Source organism: Bos javanicus, chromosome 2, assembly GCF_032452875.1.
Source record: "Bos javanicus breed banteng chromosome 2, ARS-OSU_banteng_1.0, whole genome shotgun sequence".
In the NCBI taxonomy this organism is placed as follows: Eukaryota; Metazoa; Chordata; class Mammalia; order Artiodactyla; family Bovidae; genus Bos; species Bos javanicus.
In genome coordinates, this window is record NC_083869.1 from 76,197,832 (window position 1) to 76,223,413 (window position 25,582).

General features: G+C 40.0%; 1 protein-coding gene across 1 annotated transcript in view; it reads left to right on the forward strand.

Moving 5' to 3' along the window:
- The window catches only part of CNTNAP5 (contactin associated protein family member 5), a 1,042,386-nt gene that overhangs the window by 224,388 nt on the left and 792,416 nt on the right, over positions 1–25,582 (forward strand). Inside the window, exon 2 of the mRNA XM_061440248.1 lies at positions 4,970–5,074. Within this exon, the coding sequence (XP_061296232.1) occupies positions 4,970–5,074 (105 nt within the window). The remainder of the gene's footprint in view (positions 1–4,969; positions 5,075–25,582) is intronic.

Genomic DNA, 25,582 nt, shown 5'->3' on the forward strand with positions numbered 1-25,582 from the left:
ACCAGTCTGTTGTTACATGTCCAGTTCTAACTGTTGCTTCCTGACCTGCATACAAATTTCTCAAGAGGCAGATCAGGTAGTCTGGTATTCCCATCTCTTTCAGAATTTTCCACAGTTTATTGTGATCCACACAGTCAAAGACTTTGACAGTCAATAAAGCAGAAATAGATGTTTTTCTGGAACTCTCTTGCTTTTTCCATGATCCAGCGGATGTTGGCGATTGGATATCTGGTTCCTCTGCCTTTTCTAAAACCAGCTTGAACATCAGGAAGTTCACAGTTCACATATTGCTGAAGCCTGGCTTGGAGAATTTTGAGCATTACTTTACTAGCGTGTGAGATGAGTGCAATTGTGTGGTAGTTTGAGCATTCTTTGGCATTGCCTTTCTTTGGGATTGGAATGAAAACTGACCTTTTCCAGTCCTGTGGCCACTGCTAACTTCTCTCTAAAAAAATTCTGGTATAAGTGGACCCATACTATTCAAACCCATGTTATTTAAGTGTCAACTGTGCTGTCCTCATTTATGCTGTATTGTTTTTCCTGTTTGTGTTTGTGTGTGCTAGTCATTCAGTTGTGTCTGACTCTTTGAGACCCCATGGACTGTAGTCCATCACCAATCTCCTTTGTTAATAGAATTGTCCAAGCAAGAATATTAGAGTGGGTTGCCATTCCCTTCTCCAGGGGATCTTCCTGACCTAGGAATTGAACCCTGGACTCGTGCATTGCAGGCAGATTCTTTACCATCTGAGCCACCAAGGAAACCCTTCCCCTGTTCAGGACAGGTCTAAAAATAATGCACACTGCTGGATTGAAAATGCTTATATAAATTCTTAATTCCTAATGACAAAGGGTAATTTGATTACCAATTTAAGTCTTGGTCTATTCTCAGTTTAGTTGAGTTGTCAAGTCTGTTCATTTGATATAAAGAAGAAAAAGGGAAGTACTTATTGGCCTGAGAGGAAAAGTCTTTCTTCCTTTCTGATTGGAAACTTTCTGATTCTTATCACTTTCAGAGATAGGAGAGCAATAGCTCAGTCTCCTTTTCTAAAAGCCACTGCAAAAGAGACACTGATGTATAGAACAGTCTTATAGACTCTGTGGGAGAGGGAGAGGGTGGGAAGATTTGGGAGAATGACATTGAAACATGTAAAATATCATGTAAGAAACGAGCTACCAGTCCAGGTTCGATGCACAATACTGGATGCTTGGGGCTAGTGCACTGGGAGGACCCAGAGGGATGGTATGGGGAGGGAGGAGGGAGGAGGGTTCAGGATGGGGAACACATGTATACCTGTGGCGGATTCATTTTGATATTTGGCAAAACTAATACAATTATGTAAAGTTTAAAAAAATAAAAGCCACTGCAATGTCCTGGGTCCATGAAAAAAGATGTCCTGATGAATCTCTTCTGGACCTTTCTATTAGCACAGATTGTTTCCAATGGGTTTACCAATTCCCAAAGTGGAAACATTGACCCCCACAAATGGAGATACAAGGAAGGTGCATTTCAGAAAAGGAACTGGGCCATGGAGAAATAGTCTGGTGTCAGGAGGCCAGTGGGCATGAATGCTTCTCCCAAGACCTGGTGGAAAAGGGCACTCACTGCACAGAGGTAGAGGAGATAAGAAAGACTACTCACCTGGATGTCTGAGCCATTAGGTACCCGTGAAACTGACTTGGGTGTAATGATGAAATTCTCCTCAACTGTCTCATCCATTTATTGAATTTGATTATGTCCTCATATTTCTAAGTGGTCTCTGAACTTCTTGAAGTCTGAGATTCAGTTTTACTCAAATGTATCTCCAATGCCTATTTAAGGTCAAGCATAATGTGGGACCCTATAAATATTTATTGGGCTGAATTACATTGAAATGATTAGATCACTTCAGTTTAGATTAGATCAATTCACTTAGGGAAAAAGTGGGATTAGGAAGCACAATACTAAAAAATGTCATCAGTGACACATGAAAAAAAAAACCCATAAAAGATCTAATAAAAATGTTAGCAGTACCAGCAAAATCCTACTGTATAATAAACTATAATGAAAAATAATATAAAAAATAACATATATGTATACATATAACTGAATCACTTTGCTGTATACCAGGAATTAACACAACATTGTAAATCCACTATCCATCAATTTAAAAATGTTGAAAAAAATGGTAACAGTGTTTTGCACATGTTATATGTTTAAGAAATGCATAAATGCTAGAATAAAAAGTTGTTGTTCAGTTGCCAAGTCATGTCTGACTGTTTGTGACCACATGGAATGCAGCACACCAAGCTTCCCTGTCCTTCACTTTTTTCCAAAGTTTGCTCAAACTCATGTCCATTGAGTCAATGACACTATCCAACCATCTCAGATTCTGTCACCCCCTTTTCCTTATGCCCTCTATCCTTCCCAGCATCAGAGTCTCATGGACTAGACTCTCCAGGCTCCCCGTCCATGGAATTCTCCAGGCAAGAATACTAGAATGTGTAGCCATTCTCTTTTCCAGGGGACATTCTCAACCCAGGCATCGCACCCAGATCTCCTGCATTGCAGGCAGATTCTTTACTGTCTGAGCCACCAGGGAAGCCCTAATAAATATGGCTCTTGGCCGTGGAAAGTTCTTCAGTTTGCTTCAGACTTCCCTGGTGGCTCAGATGGTAAAGCGTCTGCCTACAATGCAGAGAGACCTGGGTTCGATCCCTGTGTCGGGAGGATCCTCTAGAGAAGGAACTGGCAACCCGCTCCAGTACTCTCGCCTGGAAAATCCCATGGACGGAAGAGCCTGGTAGGCTACAGTCCATGGGGTTGCAAAGAGTCAGACACGACTGAGCGACTTCACTTTCCACCTTATCACCTTTCAGTTTGCTTCAGAAGTGGGTGTTAGAAGGGTTGTGAGTTATTTGGAAGGGTTATGTGTGTGTTAGCCACTCAGTCATGTCCAGATGGAGTGGAGGGATGTTATCTGAAATTAGAGGGTAGCTGTAGCCACTGTTGTGGGTAAGGTTCATAGCATAGCTGCAAAGAGAAATGCTTTGTGGAGTTTGTGTGTGTGTGTGTGTGTGTGTGCATGTGTATGGTATATTCCTCTGGGGCTCAGGTTCAGTTGGGCTCAAGCTTTGGCATTCATTGGTTTCCTGATGATAAATCCAGCATAAGCAAATGGAATATTTCCATTATGTTCAAATTGTTTTTAACATTCAATACAGTAGCAGATTCATGTTTCCCGACAAGTGTGTTGGAAGGGTGCATGCATCCCCCTCACCTGCATCTTAGCCTGCAGTAAGATGGCCCCTGAGTTCTGCTTTCTGTTTGCAGAATGACCGTAACTGCAGAGGTGCTTTTAGCTCTGATTTTAGTATTATTACTCTTCAGTTAGATTCTGGCTGTATTTTGTGTTTGTCAAATACCTCAAAATATTTTTCGTACATTTGTGTTTGGGAAAAACTTAAAATATAATTTGCCAGTTAATTTTTTTAACACATTGAACAAATAAAAATTTAATCCTTATGTTTCTCATTAATTTTCATGCAATTAGATGAAATACTGCTCTCTAAGAATTTGCTGGGTAAACAAGCATCCTCATAATCGTATGTACATTTCCTTTTAAAAATGTCATCTCACCTCTTCCTGAGAGCTTTTGATACCACGAAGTTGACCTTCAAATTGAATAACATGTTTCAAACTTGTTTTGACTGAGGTATATCTAGATTTCATGGACTCATTTTGCAGTATTCTCTAAGATCAATTGTACAAAAAAGTGGTAAGAGTGTTGGTACTGTTCTGTGGATTGATTGATTGATTCCTTCCTTTCTTCATTCCTTCCTTTACTCATTTATTTCATTCTTTGCATAAACCTTTATTGAAAGCCTATTATATGGCAGATTATTCGCTAAGATCCCACAAAGAATATGTTACCTGTTGGTGAATGCAAATAAATGAATGATTGCAAACTCTTTGTGTACTAAGTCACTTCAGTCATGTTCAACTCTTTGCCACGCCATGGACTGTAGCCCACCAGGCTCCTCTGTCCATGCAGAACCTCCAGGCAAGAATACTGGCATGGGTTACCATTTCCTCCTCCAGGGGATCTTTCTGACCCAGGAGTCAAACCCTATCTCTTACATCTCCTGCATTGGCAGGCAGGTTCTTTACCACTAGCACCATCTGGGAAGCACCTAAAAACTAACTCTTTAGATGGCCAATATGCTGGTAAAGAGCAGAGTTCTGTACATGGGATTGAATAGTCAGGGCAATCAGAGGAGAATATCTACATTGTCAAGACCACATCTATGTCCATGGGCCCCATCTGAGCAGGATCAAAGAAGACTTAGAAAGACTATCTACCATATTTAGGGAAGACTGGAAGTGTAGCTATTGAAGAAAATGTCAGATTCAAGATTGTAAAAGATTGAGGGCTATTCTCTATTATTTCATAGAATAGATATGAATTATTAAAATTAGTAACTCATTTTCCAAAGACTTTCATGCAACTGGGAGTGAGACATTCTAAATTATTGTGTCCCTCTAAATAAAACTATTACAAGAGTCTTTAGAAACTGAAGATGTGAGAGTAAACAGTGTTCCCCATTTTAAATATTCTCCCCTTTATAAAAAAGCTCACTAGCCATAACTTGAGACTTTGCTCAAGTGGCTGATTAAAGAAATGAAGCAATAGTTGGATTTTCAGTTAGACAAATCTGGGCAAAAATTTTGGCCACACTATTTTCTAGATTTCCGACCTTGGACAAACTACGAAACATGTCTGAACTTGAGTTTCCCCAACTGTGAGAGATTTAACCTTAGTCTTTGCAAGGTTTTTGTGAGGAGGAGATAAAACACCACGTGGAAACAATGAGTACTAGCTTTGTTTAGAGCAGGTAGCTAATAAGTAGTGGTGGTTAATTCCTTGAGTCCTCTCTTAATGAAATACTTCTTGCTAATGAATTTTTTTCTCTCTCTCCTCTTTTGTTCTAGACAACTGTGATGACCCATTAGCATCCTTGCTCTCTCCAATGGCTTTTTCCAGTTCCTCAGACCTCACTGGTACTCACAGCCCAGCTCAGCTCAACCGAAGAGTTGGTGAGTAGGTGGCAAACTCTAAAGGCAAGTGCTGAATAAGCACACAGACCTCTCAATGTTCTGGAATCATGTCCAAGAGCAGTGTTCAAGAGAAGAATGGGTAGAGAGAGATTAAAATGGAATAAAACCATGCTTCCTAGCACATCACGCATATTCAAAGTATACTGGTTAGTGTTCCCCTAAATCCACCTTATTTTTCTTTGATTATCATAAGATGCCTTTGTGAAAAAAAATTTTAATTTGCCTTATTTTTATATTTCATGCATCAACATAAATAACTATCAAATATATTATTATTATAGCATTTTATCATAGAAAGAATGAAATCTATCAAGATTTTTTCTTCAGTAGTTTTAATTTTTACAATAAAATAACTGTTTATAGTTTTAAAAATATAAAACAGTATTAAGTGAAAGCTTTTAAATTCAAAAATATGTAATGCAACCCTCTAGAGACAGCTATGGTTAAAAGTTGATTGTGTATTCTTACAATATATGAGCAAAGGAAGAGCAGACACCTTTAACTAATGTTATATGAAATTCCTTTAACAAATATGGTGATGGATATCTAGAGAGATATAGTTAAATCATATTTATAATATATATATATTGTTCTGTAGTTGAATTTTTTAATTTCCAAAAGCTTTAAATATCTCATGATATTTATTTATTTACACATTTAGTGAACTCACTAAAGTCTTTTTCTAAGAGGTACACTGGTCTAGTAGAGTTCACGTTAATTGATCTTGACTATATTTTCCCACTTATATATGAGGTTAATCACATTAGTAAGTTTTCCAATGTTGATCCATCTTTATATTTGGGAGTTAAGTCCTAATTCATTGTCATGATATTGATATTGTTTTTATAAAGCAAAGAATGATTTAATTTGCTAGCACATCAATTTCTGAGTTTTTAAAGAGGCCAACTTTTTTTTATTTTATTTTATTTTATTTTTCCAACTGTGCTGGGTCTTCATTGCAGCATGCAGGTTTTCTCTCACTGCAGTGTGTGGGCTTCTCTAGTAGAGGAACAAAGCCTCTAGAACATGTGAGCTCAATAGTTACAGAGTTTTTGGGCTCAGTTGTCCTGTGGCCTGTAGGATATTAGTTCCCCAAATAGGAACTGAACCTGTGTTCCCTGAATTGACAGGTGAATTCTTAACCACTGGACCACTAGTGTTGTTAGGGGCTTCCCAGTTGGCAAAGAGACCACCAGGGAAGTCCCCAATTTCTAGTTTTGAATCTCCATTCATAGTGAGTTTGATTTGTCATTTTTATTTATATATTATCATTTGTTTCATACTACACATCACAAGTATTCTGGGGATAATGGGATCAATAATTTAAAACTTAGTGAATTCTATGTTTGTTGAGAAAGGAGTTTAAGAATGTTATTCTACAGGGAAAAGAATAGCCAATCAAAGACTCAGGAAGAAAATATTGATAACAATTTTGTGCTAACAATGCCTTTTCATGAAGTCTCTGTGCCAAAGATTTTATAAAACATTTCACCTATATTACAGTATTTAGTCTCCACAAAGATACTGTAAGGTAAGCATTATTACCGTTTACCTTCAGGTAGGCTTTCTGAGGCTCAGAGAAGTTGCATAAGGTGCCTAAAATGATGAGATTAAGGGAAAATGTATGTACTACAATTTAAGTCAGCTGAATCCACAGTTTTGCTCCTAACCACAACACTAGCAAATTGATTTATTAACACAGGTTACAGAGGGGTGTATTAGAAAGAAAAAAAGGGGTTTGGGAACTAATCTGCCAGAGTTCAAATGCTGAAGATGGTATTTGCTTACAGGTTCGGTTAGCAACTGCAGGTCACTTACCTGCTCTCAACCCAGTTTCTTTTATCTGTAATGTGAACAAGTAATACCTGCCTTAAAGCCTCATGTGCACACAGAGAATAGACTCACATATTCAAAAGTTCCTTTTCACTGCAGGGTAGTGAGAGACTGGGGCTGGGGGATTCACTTATCATTTCAGTAAGAAACACAGGTTGGCAAGTTTTATTTATTTATTTATCTTTGCACTGGACCGTCACTGCTGTGTGTGGGCTTTCTCTAGTTGCAATTCGCAGGCTTCTCATTGCAGTGGCTTCTCTTGTGGCAGAGCATGGACTCTAGGACACGCAGGCTCAGTAGTTGTGGCACATGGCTTTAGTTGCTTCAAGGATTGTGGAATCTTCCCAAACCGGGGATTGAACCCGAGTCCCCTGCACTGGAGGGTGGATTCTTATCCACTGGACCACCTGGGGATATCTGGCAGATTTTAATACAGGCTCTCCCACAGGGCATCCTGAGCCAGATTTTATCTTAGTCCCAGCCAATTGTGCAGTGGCAGAAGGACATGATGGCTTTGGTAGCTTCTTGGGAGTTTCTGGGGAAGCTGTGAGTCTGGTAATAGGTCAGGTCCCCCAACTCACCCACCCTTATGAACAGATATTGAGAGAATACACATGTCTCTGCTTCAGTATATTATCATTATCCTACTTACAGGGGAATCTGTGTGCCTGAGCCCAAGGCTAGCACAAGTGTAGGCGGAGAGGGAATTGACTTTTTCTTCTTCTCCCAGGTAGAGTCTGAATCAGGAACACCATGCAGGAGATACAGTCAGAGAGTCTGGATACAATGGTCTAGAATCCACCATCCAGCCCATCTCCCAGGGCTGACAGCTTCCCTTCATTCACCAGGCTAACAGTTACCCTTAGCAGAAGTTAAACACAGACTCAAGGAGATAGTAACTTACTAGTTCTCGTTCATGGCTGGACATCTGAATAACCTATGTGCTTAGTTGCTCAATCATGTCCAATTCTTCACAACCCCATGGACTGTAGCCCACCAGGCTCCTCTGTCCATGGGGACTCTCCAGGCAAGAATACTGGAATGGGTTGCCATGCCCTCCTCCAGGGGATCTTCCTAATCCAGGGATCGAACCCAGGTCTCCTGCATTATAGGCATATTCTTTACCATCTGAGTCACCAGGGAAGCCCAAGAATACTAGAGTAGGTAGTCTATCCCTTATCCAGGGATTGCCCTGACCCAGGAATCAAACCAGGGTCTCCTGCATTGCAGGTAGATTCTTTACCAGCTGAGAAACCAATAGAGCTTCATAAGTAGCAATGCTGAGTCCCACCTTCCAGATATTCTGAATAGTCTGGGATGGGACCCAAGAACAAATATTGATAAATAAATACAAGCTTTCCAGGTGATTCTAAAATGCAACAAGAGTTGAAGGTTGCTACACTGAATGAATTTGTGAATAACATATCTTCCTATTAATATTTATTGAATACCTACTATGTGCCAGGTTCTGTGCTAAAACTCTGGCACATAGCTGATAAAAATAGACACAAACCCTACTCAAAAAGAGTATACATGGATAGCACAAATTATCATATAATGAATAGCTAACATTTGTGGTTAGTGATAGCATTACTTTTATTATTCTGTCATATACATATTTATATATCTATGTGTGTATATGCATGTGCTCAGTCGTGTCCAATTATTTTCGACTCCATGGACTGTAGCCCACCAGGTTCCTCTGTCCATAGAATTTTCCAGGCAAGAATACTGTAGTGGGTTGCCATTTCCTATTCCAGGGGATCTTCCTCCCAGGGATCGAGCTAGCATCTCTTGTGACTTCTGCCTTGGCAGACATATTCTTATCAGGACTGTGCCACCTGCAAAGTCCTATATATTTATATATACAATATAATTGATGTATTGTGTGGATTTTATACACACATATATGTATATTGTAGCATATATAAGGAGATTTAACACATTTGATTGGATATAATACATAGTCATATATATAGAGAGAAAGGTAGATATATGCATGGTTAGTTTTATACATATATAAAACTAGTGTGTACATATATATATGTGTATATTATACACAATCCATATGCAGTAGAATAAATATACAATGCATATACATGTATGCATATCTGGGTATATATAGTATTATGTGTACATATACATACATATGTATAATACATACATAGAATACAAGCATCATAGTATGATTATAATAAAAAAGAAGTTATCATTTATTTTCTAAAATAAAGTTGAGAATGTTGAGAAAATTATAATTTTTAACTTACATTGAAAAATATTACCATAAAGTAATAATTTGCCTCCTAAAAACAGACGTTTGTGCCATCTGGCCTAGAAGTAGAACCCTGTCTAATGAACCCTTTTTCCTTCATGTCTTCCTATAAAACTTTTTTTTTTATTTTAGAAAATAAAAGACATCAAATATACCCAAAAGAGCAAACTGTCCCACCTGGTTTGAAATCTAGGATAATGTCGGATGTATCAAAACAAGGACATTTCAAAGAACATCTCGATTTCAATTTGAGTTCTCCATTTAGTGTTTTCAACAACAAATTTACAGCCAGGTGCTAAATAATTAATACTAATGGCACCCCACTCCAGTACTCTTGCCTGGAAAATCCCATGGACGGAGGAGCCTGGTAGGCTGCAGTCCATGGGATCGCTAGGAGTCAGACACGACTGAGCGACCTCACTTTGACTTTTCACTTTCATGCATTGGAGGAGGAAATGGCAACCCACTCCAGTGTTCTTGCCTGGAGAATCCCAGGGACAGAGGAGCCTGGTGGGCTGCCATCTATGGGGTCGCACAGAGTCGGATACAACTGAAGCGACTTAGCAGCAGCAGTAGCAGCGGCAGCAATTATTTAGCACAAGAGACACTAGTTCAATCCCTGGGTCAGAAAGATCCCCTGGAGTAGAAAATGGCAACCCACTCTAGTATTCTTGCCTGGAAAATTCCATGGACAGAGAAGCCTGGTTGGCTACAGTCCAGAGTCACAGAGAATCGAATATGACTGAGCTACTAGTATTGTCATTATCAGGTTTGGCCCCTCTGTGTATGGATGGATCCTGTGCCTAGTTCATAATCCTTCTGTGAGCAGCTTTTGTCTACCAGCACACAGCTAAAAATCACAACAATATACTTAGCACTCACCATGAGTCATCACAGTTCTAAATCATTAAAGCATATAAACTTAATTCTCACAATTACTATCCACGTAGGTATTATTATTGTTATTATGTTGATTTCATAGATAAAAATGTTATGGTACAGCAAGGGAAAAAAAGAATACTAGAATAAAAACTCTAGATGGATACAAAACTAGTTGATGTCTTACAGGATAATAAAAATTATAGGGTTATACTTCTCTATTGGACAAACATTTATGAGTTAACATGCAACTTCATAATATTTAAGGCTTCCTTGGTGGCTCAGATGGTAAAGCATATGCCTGCAATGTGGGAGACCTGGGTTCAATCCCTGGATCAGGAAGATCCCCTGGAGAAGGAAATCGCAACCCAGTCCAGTACTCTTGTCTGGAAAATTCCATGGATGGAGGAGCCTGGTAGGCTACAGTCCATGGGGCCTCAAAGAGTTGGGCAAGACTGAGCGACTTCACTTTTCATAATATCTAAGTTCTAATAAGTTAGTGAATAGCAAAACCAAATGACAGGTACATTCTCCTTGAGAATTAAGCAATCCTTGAGCAGACTTGTAAAAAATTGCCCCAGGATAATGTTGAAAGGGCAAATTGTAACTTTTTTTTGATTTCCAAGATTTATATTTTCTTTTAATATACTTCATTCACTCATTCATTGACTCACTTATCCCAAGATTTCATGACTTCCTTCTACACTATCTCATTCAGCCTTCTATGCATTTGTCAAGTAACTTACTAGTTTTCTGCAGCAGATGAATCCACATTGTAAAATCCTTGACTTCTATAGAGCTAAGACTCCCTCACTGAAATGAGTGCGCCCAGTGGCAACCTCCTGGGTCCTCACTGCTGAACTCTTTCACAAAGATAAGCCCCTTGCAAGTCCTCAGACACCATTTAAAACTGCCACATCCCCTGGGAATCATATACGCCTTTGGCATGCACTGAACATAGGCAGTGAAGGACCACTTCACCTCCAGTGCGCTCAGAACTCAAGCATGCACGTCTCTGACCTACACCAGGAAGAAAGGAGCCACATCTGGTAAAGCTGGCACATCTGAAGCAGAGATCAACTCAAAAGTTGAAAAGTATAGGAAAGGTGTGCTGACAGGTACCCTCAGACTGTGAATAAAGCAAGTCTGAGTTCTGTTGGTGACAAACACCTTTCTGTTAGGAAACACACCCATGGAAGCAGTCTTTGACCTTAGATACTGCTGTGGCTGCTGAGGTCTGGGCAACTCATTGGACCAGGAGGGAGAAGAGATGGTTAAAAACTACTCAAGTAGTCTTCGCGCTGGTATCTCATCTAAGGAAGAAATTGGCCAAATGGGATGTTTGCTCTCTCACTTTCATACACTCCTCACATTTCACCCACACACAAAGAAAGAACAAGCAAAAAAAGAGATCTAATTACTTTTGAAAGAAATGACAAAAGGCATTAAACTAGGGGTCAGATCACCATTAATGGAGGCTGCCAGGTCAATCTATATACTTGTGGCTTAGGAGGGATCTGATTTTGTCCAAAGTGATTTGTTTTGTGGCAAGAAATCTTTTGATCTGGGCTAAAAGTTGATTGGGCTGTGAGAAACCCTTACTGTCAGCAGGAAACATGGGAGCTGGTGATACAGCATGAAGCTGCTGGGCTGTGAGTTAGACCCACTTGAGAGAGGGGAAATTTTTACATCACACTGTGTGATTAGAAGACAAACAGGAACAGATGTCTTTGGCCCCATGAGAGGGGAGGTTTGTATTTTTCTTTCCCATCCTTACCTCCCCCCACCACCAATAGAATTTTGCAAATAATCACATTCATCATTTGCTCCTTGAAATTTTAGTTCTTCTTCCTCACTCAGTGTATTTTTGAGATGCTTGCTTGTGTAAGTTGAGATTGTGTTTCTGGCATGACAATTTTGTTGCCATGGAGAATTTGATTTTTTTTTTTTATGTCAAAGCATTTTCAGCTTCCTAGGCTCGTGGAGGGATGGGGAGGCTTCAAAATCTTGCCTCCCTTTGGCACAGAATCAATACACATTTCTTCTTTCCCCCTTAGGTAGTGTTTGGGTTGCAAAAAGCTAAGGACCACTGAAGGTCTTTGGGATGTTGATTTTCATTTCGGTGTCTGGTCCCTCCTGAGGAGATGTGAATTGGGAATAATTCAGGAATCAGGGTCCTCACAATTAGCATGATGTCAGCTGTCTGGGGACTTGTTCCACACAGCTAGGTGACAATCCTGGGGACCCAATTTTACTGGCAGCAGTACAATGCCTGCTTGCAAAAGATAGTACTAGTCTACCAACTGGATTGATTCAGCCAGACGTGATGTGAATATGGTCTGATCTGTTCAAAAAGACAGTGTGGTGTACAGCAATGTGTCATTGCATTCTATTTTTTTCTCTTTGAAGGGCTCTTTCCTTCTTTTCAGCACCTTTTCTTTTTTCTTTTGTCCTGACTGTCCCCAGGCATGGCAGACATCAGGTTCTATGCTTGCCTTTGTTGCCTCATATGCACACTCTCTTCTCCAAGTGTGGACTCTGCATATTAACATGGGCATCACCTGGGAGCTTGTTGCAAACAAAGAATCTGAGAGTCCGCTCCAAAACTTCTGGATCAGAACCTGTGCTTTAAAACCTGCTGCAATCACATGTTTGAATTTGAGATGCATTGTGCTGGTCCATACCTGAAAATGTCCCTCTTTCAATTCTTAATCAAGTTTGGCTAAGTCATTATAAAAGGGAATCATGCTAAAAAAAAATTAGCATGTCAGTACCCTAAGATGGTTGGCATTGTTATTAAAGATTAGGAAAGAGATTCAGAGAGGTCAAGTCACGACCTAAGGATATACAGCTAATTGTCAGTAGGACTTGCATCTGAATCTGTCTACCCCATGTTCACTAATGTCTTTATTCATGTTTATCTGAGCTCTTTATCTAAATAGAAGTGTTGTTGACACAATAGTCAATCCTTTCAGGTAATTTTGGCATTTCAGCTAGGGTTGTCAGTATTTTGACCACACAGACTGGATATTCAGGCATCAAGGAAGAAAGAGAGACATAGACTCCATGGCCCTGAAAAATCATACTGTCTAATACGCCTGTGGGCAAAACTAACCTGACCTACATATTTAAATAATGCCCTAGGCCTCTTCTCTTAGAGGACAGCTATGGATCATTGAGAGTACAGCATAGAAATCTTCTGCTATTTAATAGGAGCCTTGGGACCTTGTCTCAAATGTAGACAAATACAATGTGATGACCCTCTCTCTATTCAGGCAGGATCATTGCAAAATTAAATTATGTTAAAAGGGAAAGGAGGAATCTTATGAATACTTTTGCTCACTAATGATATGATGCTTCTTTGACTCTGCTGCTGCTGCTGTTGCTGCTGAGTCACTTCAGTTGTGTCCGACTCTGTGCGACCCCATAGATGGCAGCCCACCAGGCTCCCCCTTCCCTGGATTCTCCAGGCAAGAACACTGGAGTGGGTTGCCATTTCCTTCTCCAATGCATGAAAGTGAAAAACGAAAGTGAAGTCGCTCAGTTGTGTCCGACTCTTCACGACCCCACGGACTGTAGCCTACCAGGCTCCTCCATCCATGGGATTTTCCAGGCAAGAGTACTGAAGTAAGTTGCCATTGCCTTCTCCGTCTATGACTCTAAACATCAGTATTTGCCACAACAAAGGTAATACATAAATCGTGCAATTCACCCTTTATTTTGCTCCTGTGACTGATCACTTCTCTTGAAATGCCAACTTGATATTATTTCTACAAGACAGCCTTTAACGTGCTAGTCAGTGAATCACCAATCTGATGTTGTCAAGCTAATAATTTGCAAAGCGACAAGCTCTGCAATTCATCAGCTTACAACTCTTAACTTAAAACATTGTAACTTAAAGACATAGTAGTGAAATTAAAAGCTGGAAAACTCATGACATATATTTGTCTAGTGATTGGAAGTGTACTACTGTATTGACAATGAATGTCACAGCCAAGTGGAAAGAAGTTGCATTTTAATAGTGTATTGTTTGGTGGATACTCTTGCTTTGTCTAATAAGCAGTTCATTTGCTCAATTCCTGTAGAAGATGGCTTTTTCCTAAGACATTGTAGAAATGGTATTAAAAAGATGAGAGAAAATAAATAAATAAATAAATAAATTTAATAAAGATGAGATAAGGATTACTGAATGCAGTATATGGGCTGAAAATGGTGACACATAACTAACACTAAGGAAGCAGGATAGTTGATATGAATGTTCAATTCATCTTTCTCTAGGGTTCAAGTTTAAATGCCCCTTATACTATGGTTCTCCCTTCTCTAGGGCCCATTCCAAGTGTTTCAAACTACACTTATCTGACTTATAGTATTCATTTGTGCAGTCAGTTGATTACGTCTCAGTTTAATTTTTCTAATCAATATAAATTTTTTACAAAAATCCATATTTTATAAAATAATTTTTATCATTTGTTTTGCTTAGGACTCGCTTCTAATAAATCTCTTCCACAAATATATCCAGAGCAATTAATTATTATACCTGGGATATATTTCTGTGAGTAATTGAGAGTGTAAGTAACAGAAAACTCACGAGTGTGAAAAATTCACTAGATTAAAAAATACTAAATTACTCGAACTAGGCACATGGAAATTGAGAAGTGTCTGTACTTCTATTTCTTGAACATTATGGTAATTACAAGGGTATTCACCCTGAAATCATTTAAGCTAAATATTTGCTAGGTGGGATTTTTCTATATCTGTGTTTTGTTTCACATTTTTAAAAGAATTAAAAATAAAATCTATTACTCTGAGTTCAGTTCAGTCCAGTTCAGTCACTCAGTCCTGTCCAACTTTTTGTGACCCCATGAACTGCAGCACACCAGGCCTCCCTGTCCATCACCAACTCCCGGAGTTTACTCACTTGATGCACTCATGTGCATCAAGTTGGTGATGCCATCCAGACATATCACCCACTGTCGTCCCCTTCTCCTCCTGCCCCCAATCCCTCCCAGCATCAGAGTCTTTTCCAACGAGTCAACTCTTCGCATGAGGTGGCCAAAGTATTGGAGTTTCAGCTTTAGCATCAGTCCTTCCAATGAACACCCAGGACTGATCTCCTTTAGAATGGACTGGTTGGATCTCCTTGCCGTTGAAGGGACTCTCAAGAGTCTCAGATTTCTTCACAGTCCAACTCTCACATCCGTGTATGACCACTGGAAAAACCATAGCCTTGACTAGATGGACTTTTGTTGGCAAAGTAATGTCTCTGCTTTGCAATATGTTATCTAGGTTGGTCATAACTTTCCTTCTGAGGAGTAAGCGTCTTTTAATTTCATGGCTGCAATCACCACCTTCAGTGATTTTGGAGCCCCCCAAAATAAAGTCAGCCACTATTTCCCCATCTATTTGCCATGAAGTGATGGGGCCAGATGCCATGATCTTCATTTTCTGAATGTTGAGCTTCAAGCCAACTTTTTCACTCTCCTCTTTCACTTTCATCAAGAGGTTTTTTAGTTCTTCTTCACTTTTTGCCATAAGAGTGGTGTCATCTGCATATCTGAGGTTATTGATATTTCTCCTGGTAATCTTGATTCCAGCTTGTGCTTCTTCCAGCCCACCGTTTCTCATGATGTACTCTGCTGCTGCTCCTGCTGCTAAGTCACTTCAGTCATGTCCGACTCTGTGCGACCCCATAGATGGCAGCCCGCCAGGCTCCTCTGTCCCTGGGACTCTCCAGGCAAGAACACTGGAGTGGGTTGCCATTTCCTTTTCCAATGCCTGAAAGTGAAAAGTGAAAGTGAAGTTGCTTTGCATATAAGTTAAATAAGTTGGACGACAATATACAGCCTTGACGTACTCCTTTTCCTATTTGGACCAGTCTGTTGTTCCATGTCCAGTTCTAACTGTTGCTTCCTAAGCTGCATATAGGTTTCTCAAGAGGCAGGTCATGTGGTCTGGTATTCCCAACTCTCAGAATTTTCCACAGTTTATTGTAATCCACACAGTCAAAGGCTTTGGCAGTCAATAAAGCAGAAATAGATGTCTTTCTGGAACTCTCTTTCTTTTTTGATGATCCAGCAGATGTTGGCAATTTGATCTCTGGTTCCTCTGCCTTTTCTAAAACAAGCTTGAACATCTGGAAGTTCATGGTTCACGTGTTGCTGAAGCCTGGCTTGGAGAATTTTGAACATTACTTTACTAGCATGTGAGATGAGTGCAATTGTGCAATAGTTTGAGCATTCTTTAGCATTGCCTTTCTTTGAGATTGGAATGAAAACTGACCATTTCCAGTCCTGTAGCCACTGCTGAGTTTTCCTAATTTGCTGGCATATTGAGTGCAGCACTTTCACAGCATCATCTTTCAGCATTTTATTTTATATTTTTTCTTTTTTTTTTTTAATTTTACTTTATTTTTAAACTTTACAATATTGTATTAGTTTTGCCAAATATCAAAATGGATCCACCACAGGTATACATGTGTTCCCCATCCTGAACCCTCCTCCCTCCTCCCTCCCCATACCATCCCTCTGGGTCATCCCAGTGCACCAGCCCCAAGCATCCAGTATCGTGCATCGAACCTGGACTGGCAACTCGTTTCATACATGATATTATACATGTTTCAATGCCATTCTCCCAAATCTTCCCACCCTCTTGCTCTCACACAGAGTCCATAAGACTGTTCTATACATCAGTGTCTCTTTTGCTGTCTCGTACACAGAGTTATTGTTACCATCTTTCTAAATTCCATATATATGCGTTAGTATACTGTATTGGTGTTTTTGTTTCTGGCTTACTTCACTCTGTATAATAGGCTCCAGTTTCATCCACCTCATTAGAATGGATTCAAATGTATTCTTTTTAATGGCTGAGTAATACTCCATTATGTATATGTACCACAGCTTTCTTATCCATTCATCTGCTGATGGACATCTAGGTTGCTTCCATGTCCTGGCTATTATAAACAGTGCTGCGATGAACATTGGGGTACACGTGTCTCTTTCCCTTCTGGTTTCCTCAGTGTGTATGCCCAGTAGTGGGATTGCTGGATCATAAGGCAGTTCTATTTCCAGTTTTTAAAGGAATCTCCACACTGTTCTCCATAGTGGCTGTACTAGTTTGCATTCCCACCAACAGTGTAAGAGGGTTCCCTTTTCTCCACACCCTCTCCAGCATTTATTGCTTGTAGACTTTTGGATCACAGCCATTCTGACTAAACTAGAACACTTTCTAACACCATACACAAAAATAAACTCAAAATGGATTAAAGATCTAAACCTAAGACCAGAAACTATAAAACTCCTAGAGGAGAACATAGGCAAAACACTCTCTGACATACATCACAGCAGGATCCTCTATGACCCACCTCCCACAATATTGGAAATAAAAGCAAAAATAAACAAATGGGACCTAATTAAACTTAAAAGCTTATGCACATCAAAGGAAACTATTAGCAAGGTGAAAAGGCAGCCTTCAGAATGGGAGAAAATAATAGCAAATGAAACACCTGACAAACAACTAATCTCAAAAATATACAAGCAACTCCTACAGCTCAACTCCAGAAAAATAAATGACCCAATCAAAAAATGGGCCAAAGAACTAAATAGACATTTCTCCAAAGAAGACATACAGATGGCTAACAAACACATGAATAGATGCTCAACATCACTCATTATCAGAGAAATGCAAATCAAAACCACTATGAGGTACCATTTCATCTTTCAGCATTTTAAATAGCTCAACTGGAATTCCATCACCTCTACTAACTTTGTTTGTAGTGATGCTTCCTAAGGCCCACTTGACTTCACATTCCAGGATGTCTGGCTCTAGGTGAATGATCACACCGTCGTGATTATCTGGGTTGTGAAGATCTTTTTTGTACAGTTCTTCTGTGTATTCTTGCCACCTCTTCTTAATATCTTCTACGTCTGTTAGGTCCATACCATTTCTGTCCTTTATCGAGCCCATCTTTACATGAAATCTTCCCTTGGTATCTCTAATTTTCTTGAAGAGATCTCTAGTCTTTCCCATTCTGTGTAACTGTGCTGCCTAACGAAATAGCCACTAGCTACACACGGCTATTGAAATATGGCTAATACCACTTAGGAACTGAAGTTTTCATTTAAGTAAAATTAAATTTAAATAGACATAGGTGGCTAGTGGCTACCATATTGAACAGTGTGGTTCTATAATCTTTCTAAGTTTGATATATGTGACCCTCTCACCTAAGTATCTAAAACTGCCTGGTTGTTTTATGTGTACATGAATCAGTCCTTGTTCTGCAAGGGGCATAAATCTTAGATTTCCTCCTTGGGACCAAACTTTACATTTTTGGAATTCCAAATATCTTCGTGCCTACCTTTCTCACTTCTTATGTAACTTCTGAACTTTGAAATGTGCAGACAGATACATTTTTCTCATCCATGAGGACCTTTATGGCTCCACTCTTTATAAGGGAACATAGTTATAGCAGGACATCATAGAGAAACTGTCTAAGTGAAGAGTATCAGAACCCTTCTGAACAATAATACAGCTCTCTTCCATAAACACAAGCAGGTGTGTCCAAGGAGACACACTGTCACAAAGGTTATTAGTGTCTGTATTCCTTGAACTTCACCACTTCACTACAAGAACAAGACCTTAAGAGCCGAGCTGAGATGGGACTTCCTGTTCAAATTATTTCTGGGGCAATGATCTGGAGATAGTTTGTGCTGGAAAATGGCAGATGGTGGAGGAAGCTAGCAAGATATGTGATCCCAACTTAAGTCTAGGGATACCAAGGGGGAGTTCTAGACCACGGATTGCACCGTGAATATCAGTTGCCTTGAGGCATTGGGAACTACATTTAGAACCTTGTACTCATCCATAATTGGGGTACACTAGGATGGGAAGCAGTAGCAGACAGAAGAAGGAACAGACGGTTCTAGTTGTCAGTGAGCACATAGGTAGAGATTGACTCCATCTGCTGAAGGGGATCAGAATGGAGGCCTAAGGACATCCCCAGCAGAATCACTTCTGACCTAAATAACTACACCTTCTCTTCTCTGCCTTCTTGACTTTCTATGTCTTAAACATGGCCATGCCTTCCAAGAACCTTCAGTCAATACTTGACCCCAATGTCCTCCGGGTTTGTTGGCATAAGCCAAAGTGCATCCTACACAGTGGCATTGAGCTCACACACAGGGCTGGCTGGCTCGTGGATGCACCATGGATTAACTTCCCTTTCTTCCCTGCTTCATCTCCGTTGCCCTCACCTGGCTTCCTAGGGTCAAGTTCCCAAGTGAACTGCTTACACTCAACTCCATGTCTCCTAGTTGACTTCTGAGGAAGCCAAACTAAATAACTCCCATAGAGTGCAAGTGTTCCCCTGCCTCCACCAGGTATTGCTCCTAGGGACTCCTTAATTATTATAACAGGGTCCCATTTGGATCCAAATTCTCCCTTTTACATGAATCTCCTCTTATGATTTTCCTTTTTTTCTCCCTGCAAATTGGCCTCAACATGGTCAAAAGGCAAATGAAAATATGCTCAACATCTCTAATTATTGGAGAATTGCAAATCAAAACTACAATGAATTATCACCTCACACCTGTCAGAATGGCTGTCATCAAAAAAAGAAAAAAGAAATCTATGAACAATAAATGCTGGAGAGGATGTGGAAAAAAGGAAATCCTCCTATACTATTTGTGGGAGTGTAAATTGGTACAGCCACTATGGAAAACAGTATGGAGATTCCTTGAAAAACTAGAAATAGAACTACCATATGACCCAGCAATCCTGCTCCTGAGCATAAACCTGGAGAAAACCGTATTTTGAAAAGATGCATGCACCCTAATGTTTATTTCAATGCTGTTTGCAATAGCCAAGACAAGGAAACAATCTAAGTGTTCGATAACAGATGGATGGATAAAGAAAAAGAGGTACAACAACGGAATACTATTCAGCCATAAAAGAATGAAATAAGCCGTTAGTAGCAACATGGGTGGACCTAGAGCTTATCATACTAAGTTCAGTAAGTCAGACAGACACAGACAAATGTCGTAAGATATCACTTATATGTGGAAGCCAATTAAAATGATACAGATGAATTTATTTACAAAATAGAAGCAGATTCACTGACCTATGAGAAATCAAAATTATGATTATCAAAGGAGAAACATGGAAATGATAAATTAGCAGTTTGAGATTAACACATACACACTACTCTATATGGGACTTCCCAGGTGGTTCCATGTTAAAAAAAAAAAAAAAACCTGCCTGCCAATGCAGAAACTATGAGTTCGATCACTGGGTCAGGAATATTCCCTGGAGAAAGGACTGGTAACCCACTCCAGTGCTCTTGCCTGGGAAATCTCATGGACAGAGGAGCCTGGCAAGGTAGAGTCCATGGAGTCACAAGAGTCGTACAGGACTTAGTGACTAAACCACCACCACCCACTACTATATATAAAATATATAATCAAGAAGGACTTATTATATAGCACAGGGAACTCTACTAAATATTCTGTAATAACATATAAGGGAAAATAATCTGAAAAAAATGGAAATTTACATATATGTATGTATTCAGTTCAATTCATTTCAGTCACTCACTCATGTCGGACTCTTTGTGAGCCCATGTACTGATGTATGCCAGGCCTCCCTGTCCATCACCAACACCCGGAGTTTACTCAAACTCATGTCCATTGAGTTGATGATGCAATCCAACCATCTCATCCCCTGTCGTCCCCTTCTCCCACCTTCAATCTTTCCTAGAATCAGGGTCTTTTCCAGTGAGTCAGTTCTTCGCATCAGGTGGCGAAAGTATTCAAGTTTCAGCTTCAGCATCAGTTCTTCCAATGAATATTCAGGACTGATTTCCTTTAGGATGGACTGATTGGATCTCCTTGCAGTCCAAGGGACTCTTAAGAGTCGTCTCCAACATCACAGTTCAAAAGCATCAATTCTTCAATGTTCAGCGTTCTTTATAGTTCAATTCTCACATCCATACATGACTACTGGAAAAAATATAGCTTTTACTAGACAGACCTTTGTTGGCAAAGTAATGTCTCTGCTTTTTAATATGCTGTCTAGGTTGGTCATAACTTTTCTTCCAAGGAGCAAGTGTCTTTTAATTTCATGTCTGCAGTCATCATCTGCAGTGATTTTGGAGTCCAAAAAATTAAGTCTGTCACTGTTTCCACTGTTTCCCATCTATTTGCCATGAAGTGATGGGACCAGATGCCATGATCTTAGTTTTATGAATTTTGAGTTTTAAGCCAACTTTTTCACTCTCCTCTTTCACTTTCATCAAGAGGCTCTTTAGTTCTTTTTCACTTTCTGCCATAAGGGTGGTGTCATCTGCATATCTGAGGTTATTGATATTTCTCCCAGCAATCTTGATTCCAGCTTGTGCTTCTTCCAACCCAGCATTTCTCATGATGTACTCTGCATATAAGTTAAATAAGCAGGGTGACAATATACAGCCTTGATGTACTCCGTTCCCTATTTGTAACCAGTCTGTTATTCCATGTCCAGTTCTAACTGATGCTTCCTGTCCTGCATGCAGATTTCTCAAGAGGCAAGTCAGGTGGTCTAGTGTTCCCATCTTGAAGAATTTTCCACAGTTTGCTGTGATCCACACAGTCGAAAGCTTTGAGTAGTCAACAAAGCAGGAGTAGATGTTTGTCTTGAACTCTCTTTCTTTTTTGATGATTCAATGGATGTTGGCAGTTTAATCTCTGGTTCCTCTGCCTTTTCAAACCTTGTCTACCTCAATGAAACCATAAACCATGCCATGTAGGGCCACCTAAGATGGACAGGTCATTGTGGAGTGTTCTGACAAAACGTGGTCCACTGGAAAAGGGAATGGCAAACCACTTCAGCATTCTTGCCTTGAGAACCCCATGAACAGTATGAAAAGGCAAAAAGATAGGACACTGAAAGATGAACTCCCCAGGTCGGTAGGTGCCCAATATGCTACTGGAGATCAGTGGAGAAAAAACTCCAGAAAGACTGAAGAGATGGAGCCAAAGCAAAAACAACACCCAGTTATGGATATGACTGATGATGGAAGTAAAGTCTGATTCTGTAAAGAGCAATATCGCATAGGAACCTGGAATGTTAGGTCCATGAATCAAGGCAAATTGGAAGTGGTCAAACAGGAGATGGCAAGAGTGAACATAGACGTTTTAGGAATCAGTGAACTAAATTGCACTGGAATGGGTGAATTTATCTCCAGTGACCATTATATCTACTACTGTGGGCAAGAATACCTTAGAAGAAATGGAATAGCCATCATAGTCAACAAAATAGTCCAAAACGCAGTATTTGGATGCAATCCCAAATCTGTTTGTTTCCAAGGCAAACCATTCAGTATCACAGTAATCCAAGTCTATGCCCTGACCAGTAATGCTGAAGAAGCTGAAGTTGAACGGTTCTATGAAGACCTACAAGACCTTTTAAAACTAACACCCAATAAAGATGTCCTTTTCATTATAGGGGACTTGAATGCAAAAGCAGGATGTCAAGAAACACCAGGAGTAAAAGGCAAATTTGGCGTTGGAGTACTGAATGAAGCGGGGCAAAGGCTAATAGAGTTTTGCAAGAGAATGCACTGGTCATATACATATGACTTACTTTGCTGTACACCTGAAACTAACACAAAACACTGTAAACCAACTACTTGTTGTTCTTGTTTTAGTTGCTGAGTCACCTGACTCTTTTGTGACCCCATGGACTATAGTCCAACAGGCTCCTCTGTCCATGAGATTTCCCAAGCAAGAATACTGGAGTGGATTGCCATTTCCTTCTCCAAGGGATCTTTACCACCCAGAGATTGAGTCTGTGTCTCCTGCATTGGCAAATGGATTCTTTACCACTGAGCCACCAGGGAAGCAAACCAACTATACTTCAATATCAAATAAAAATTCAAGAAATAGGGCAACTCCAGATCTTCCTACTAGTGTTTACACATTTTGAAGCCCACAGGGTGTTTGATTGAGTTCTTTCTTACTTTTCCCCCAAAAGGCTCCCAAGTCCCTAAATAAATGTGTGAATAGAAGTGTTGGAGGCCTGGCCAGAGCCATCCAGCAACACCTAGATCCTACCACACATGTCCATGGGCAAAATGATAATGCCCAGTTACCAGCCAGTGTGAAATCGCCCAGTTTCAGTCAATAGCCTTCCAGCATCAGAAGTCCTTTCCCAGCCACACGACCTGTTCTACATATAAGATCATCACGTGTTGTGTCTAGGTATGAAGGTTATGAGCATGTTTGTGAATCTTGATTTTACTCTTACCCACACTGTATAAAGTGTACTATTTATAGGAGAGTCCCAGCAGAGACCTGTGTATAACATTTTGTGCTCATTTCCATTGTTTGGCATCAATCCAGTCTCATTTCCCTTTCTGAGTTAGAAGTGGAAATCAGTGTAGGAATGGAGGTAGTTCTGCCTTCTCTACCAGTTTTTCTGTTATGTGAGTGGAGGCTAGCCTAGCATATAAAGTTAGGTATAAGTACCATGTTTTGCAAGGTTGAACAGGGAACTGGATCTCATCTCTTACTTAAACCTTGCTTAGAATTCTCCCTAAGAATAGCTACTTGTTTACTTAAAATATTGATCCCTGTTGAAACCTCAGGCAGGGTTGAGAAATCTGCAAAAATTGATTGGAGATCAGTGTCTCCATATAGTCTGGGTAAGCCAGGTTACCCTTTAAACCTGGCTTATTCCCTGGTAAATGGAAGTTAAAATACTATTGCTGATGGCTATAAGAATCAAGCGAGACACTGAAAAAGAGGTGAAGTGTAAATTATGTTTCTAGAGACAATTGCTATTATAAACAAGGAAGAAGGTAAGCATGCTCTGTCTATGTTGCTGAGAGGCCATGCAGCTGAGTGGTTAAGAACTTGGCTCTGAGTCCCAGTTTTCTGAGTTTGAATTCCCTGTTCTGCCACTGACCACTTGTGTGACCTTGGAAAAGCTGACCAACAATTCTGGCCTCAGTTTTTCCTTCTGTTAAGTGGGGATAGTGATACTAGTATCAGTCATGCAGAGCTCCTGGGATGGTAAGTGAGGTCATGGTTATCAAGTGCTTGCAGCTGTATTGTGCACTGAGAAAGGACTATCCTGCGGTCAACTAATATTGTGAATGAGTGAACACTCAAGGGCGTATAGAAAGGGTATGGTGATCAGAAGCAAAAGGATTAACTGGTAATGAAAAAGAAAAATTGTCCAGGCAAGAACAGAGATGGGTATTTCTGAATTCACAAATTTTGAGATTTCCTTTTTAATTTTGTCTGACTTTAAATTACCATCTGTTTTTAAGGGTGAGGGATTGGGGATCAAATTGGAGCAGTGTCCATCTTTAGGTCCAGAGGCAATTTCATGTTGCTTTTTTGTTTGTGCTGCTGCTGCTGCTGCTAAGTTGCTTCAGTCCTGTCCGACTCTGTGCGACCCCATAGACGGCAGCCCATAGGCTCCACCGTCCCTGGAATTCTCTAGGCAAGAACACTGGAGTGGGTTGCCATTTCCTTCTCCAATGCATGAAAGTGAAAAGTGAAAGTGAAGTCGCTCATTCGTGTCCAACTCTTAGCGACCCCATTGACTGCAGCCTACCAGGCTCCTCTGTCCATGGGATTTTCCAGGCAAAAGTACTGGAGTGGGGTGCCACTGCCTTTGCCGCTTTTGTTTGTAATCATCAAGAATAACATGTTGGGTTTAAACTAACTTGGATCATGAAACAAATGAAGAATTCTACTCTTCTCAGTAAAATAGTAGAACTGAAACTTCAGAAGCACTTTCATCCAGTGTCTCCCAAACCACTCAGCATGTCACGAATACCTTTCTCAAGATACAGATTTCTGGGTTAGGCCCCTGCATCAGTTATCAAGGAGTGAGCCAAAGAATTTGTCATCTTCACAAGCACTCCAGGTGCTTTCTGATGATGGAGCACAGTTGAGACTCTCATCCAATCTAACCTCAGGACCTGAGCGGGATCTTGAACCAGGTCTCTTGGATTTCATTTCCATCTTCTCCCCTAAAGTGAAATTACATAGCATGTAGAGTATGATGCTTGGGGTATGCTAAGAATAAACTAAGTGTAATCTTCAAGTTATTCAGGATGCCATGTTCTAGATTCTATAAAAATCTAAGGTGAAGTTATTTTTCCCTTAAAACTATACTTTTCCTTTGAAATTTTATCAAATTCCTTTCAATTCAAAATGTAGGATTTGTGGTAATTGTAACTACTGATTATTGATACAGCAGCCACAATTACAGAAAGCCCTGCCTAAGTTAACACCTGCAACATGCCAAGTGCAGGTTTCTCTGTGTATGTTACACCTCAACCTTGAGAACAATTAAGAAATAGAAAGCTAGTGTGGGTACAGTGTGTCTTAAGAGTAACTACAAACAGTATCTTCAGGCTACTCTCATCATTTGTGAAAACACATTTATTGTTTGGTGGAAGGAGCAAAAATTTTGCCATAGTAACCACAGAAACCCTGAGTGTCTTGCCTGTTAGCTGT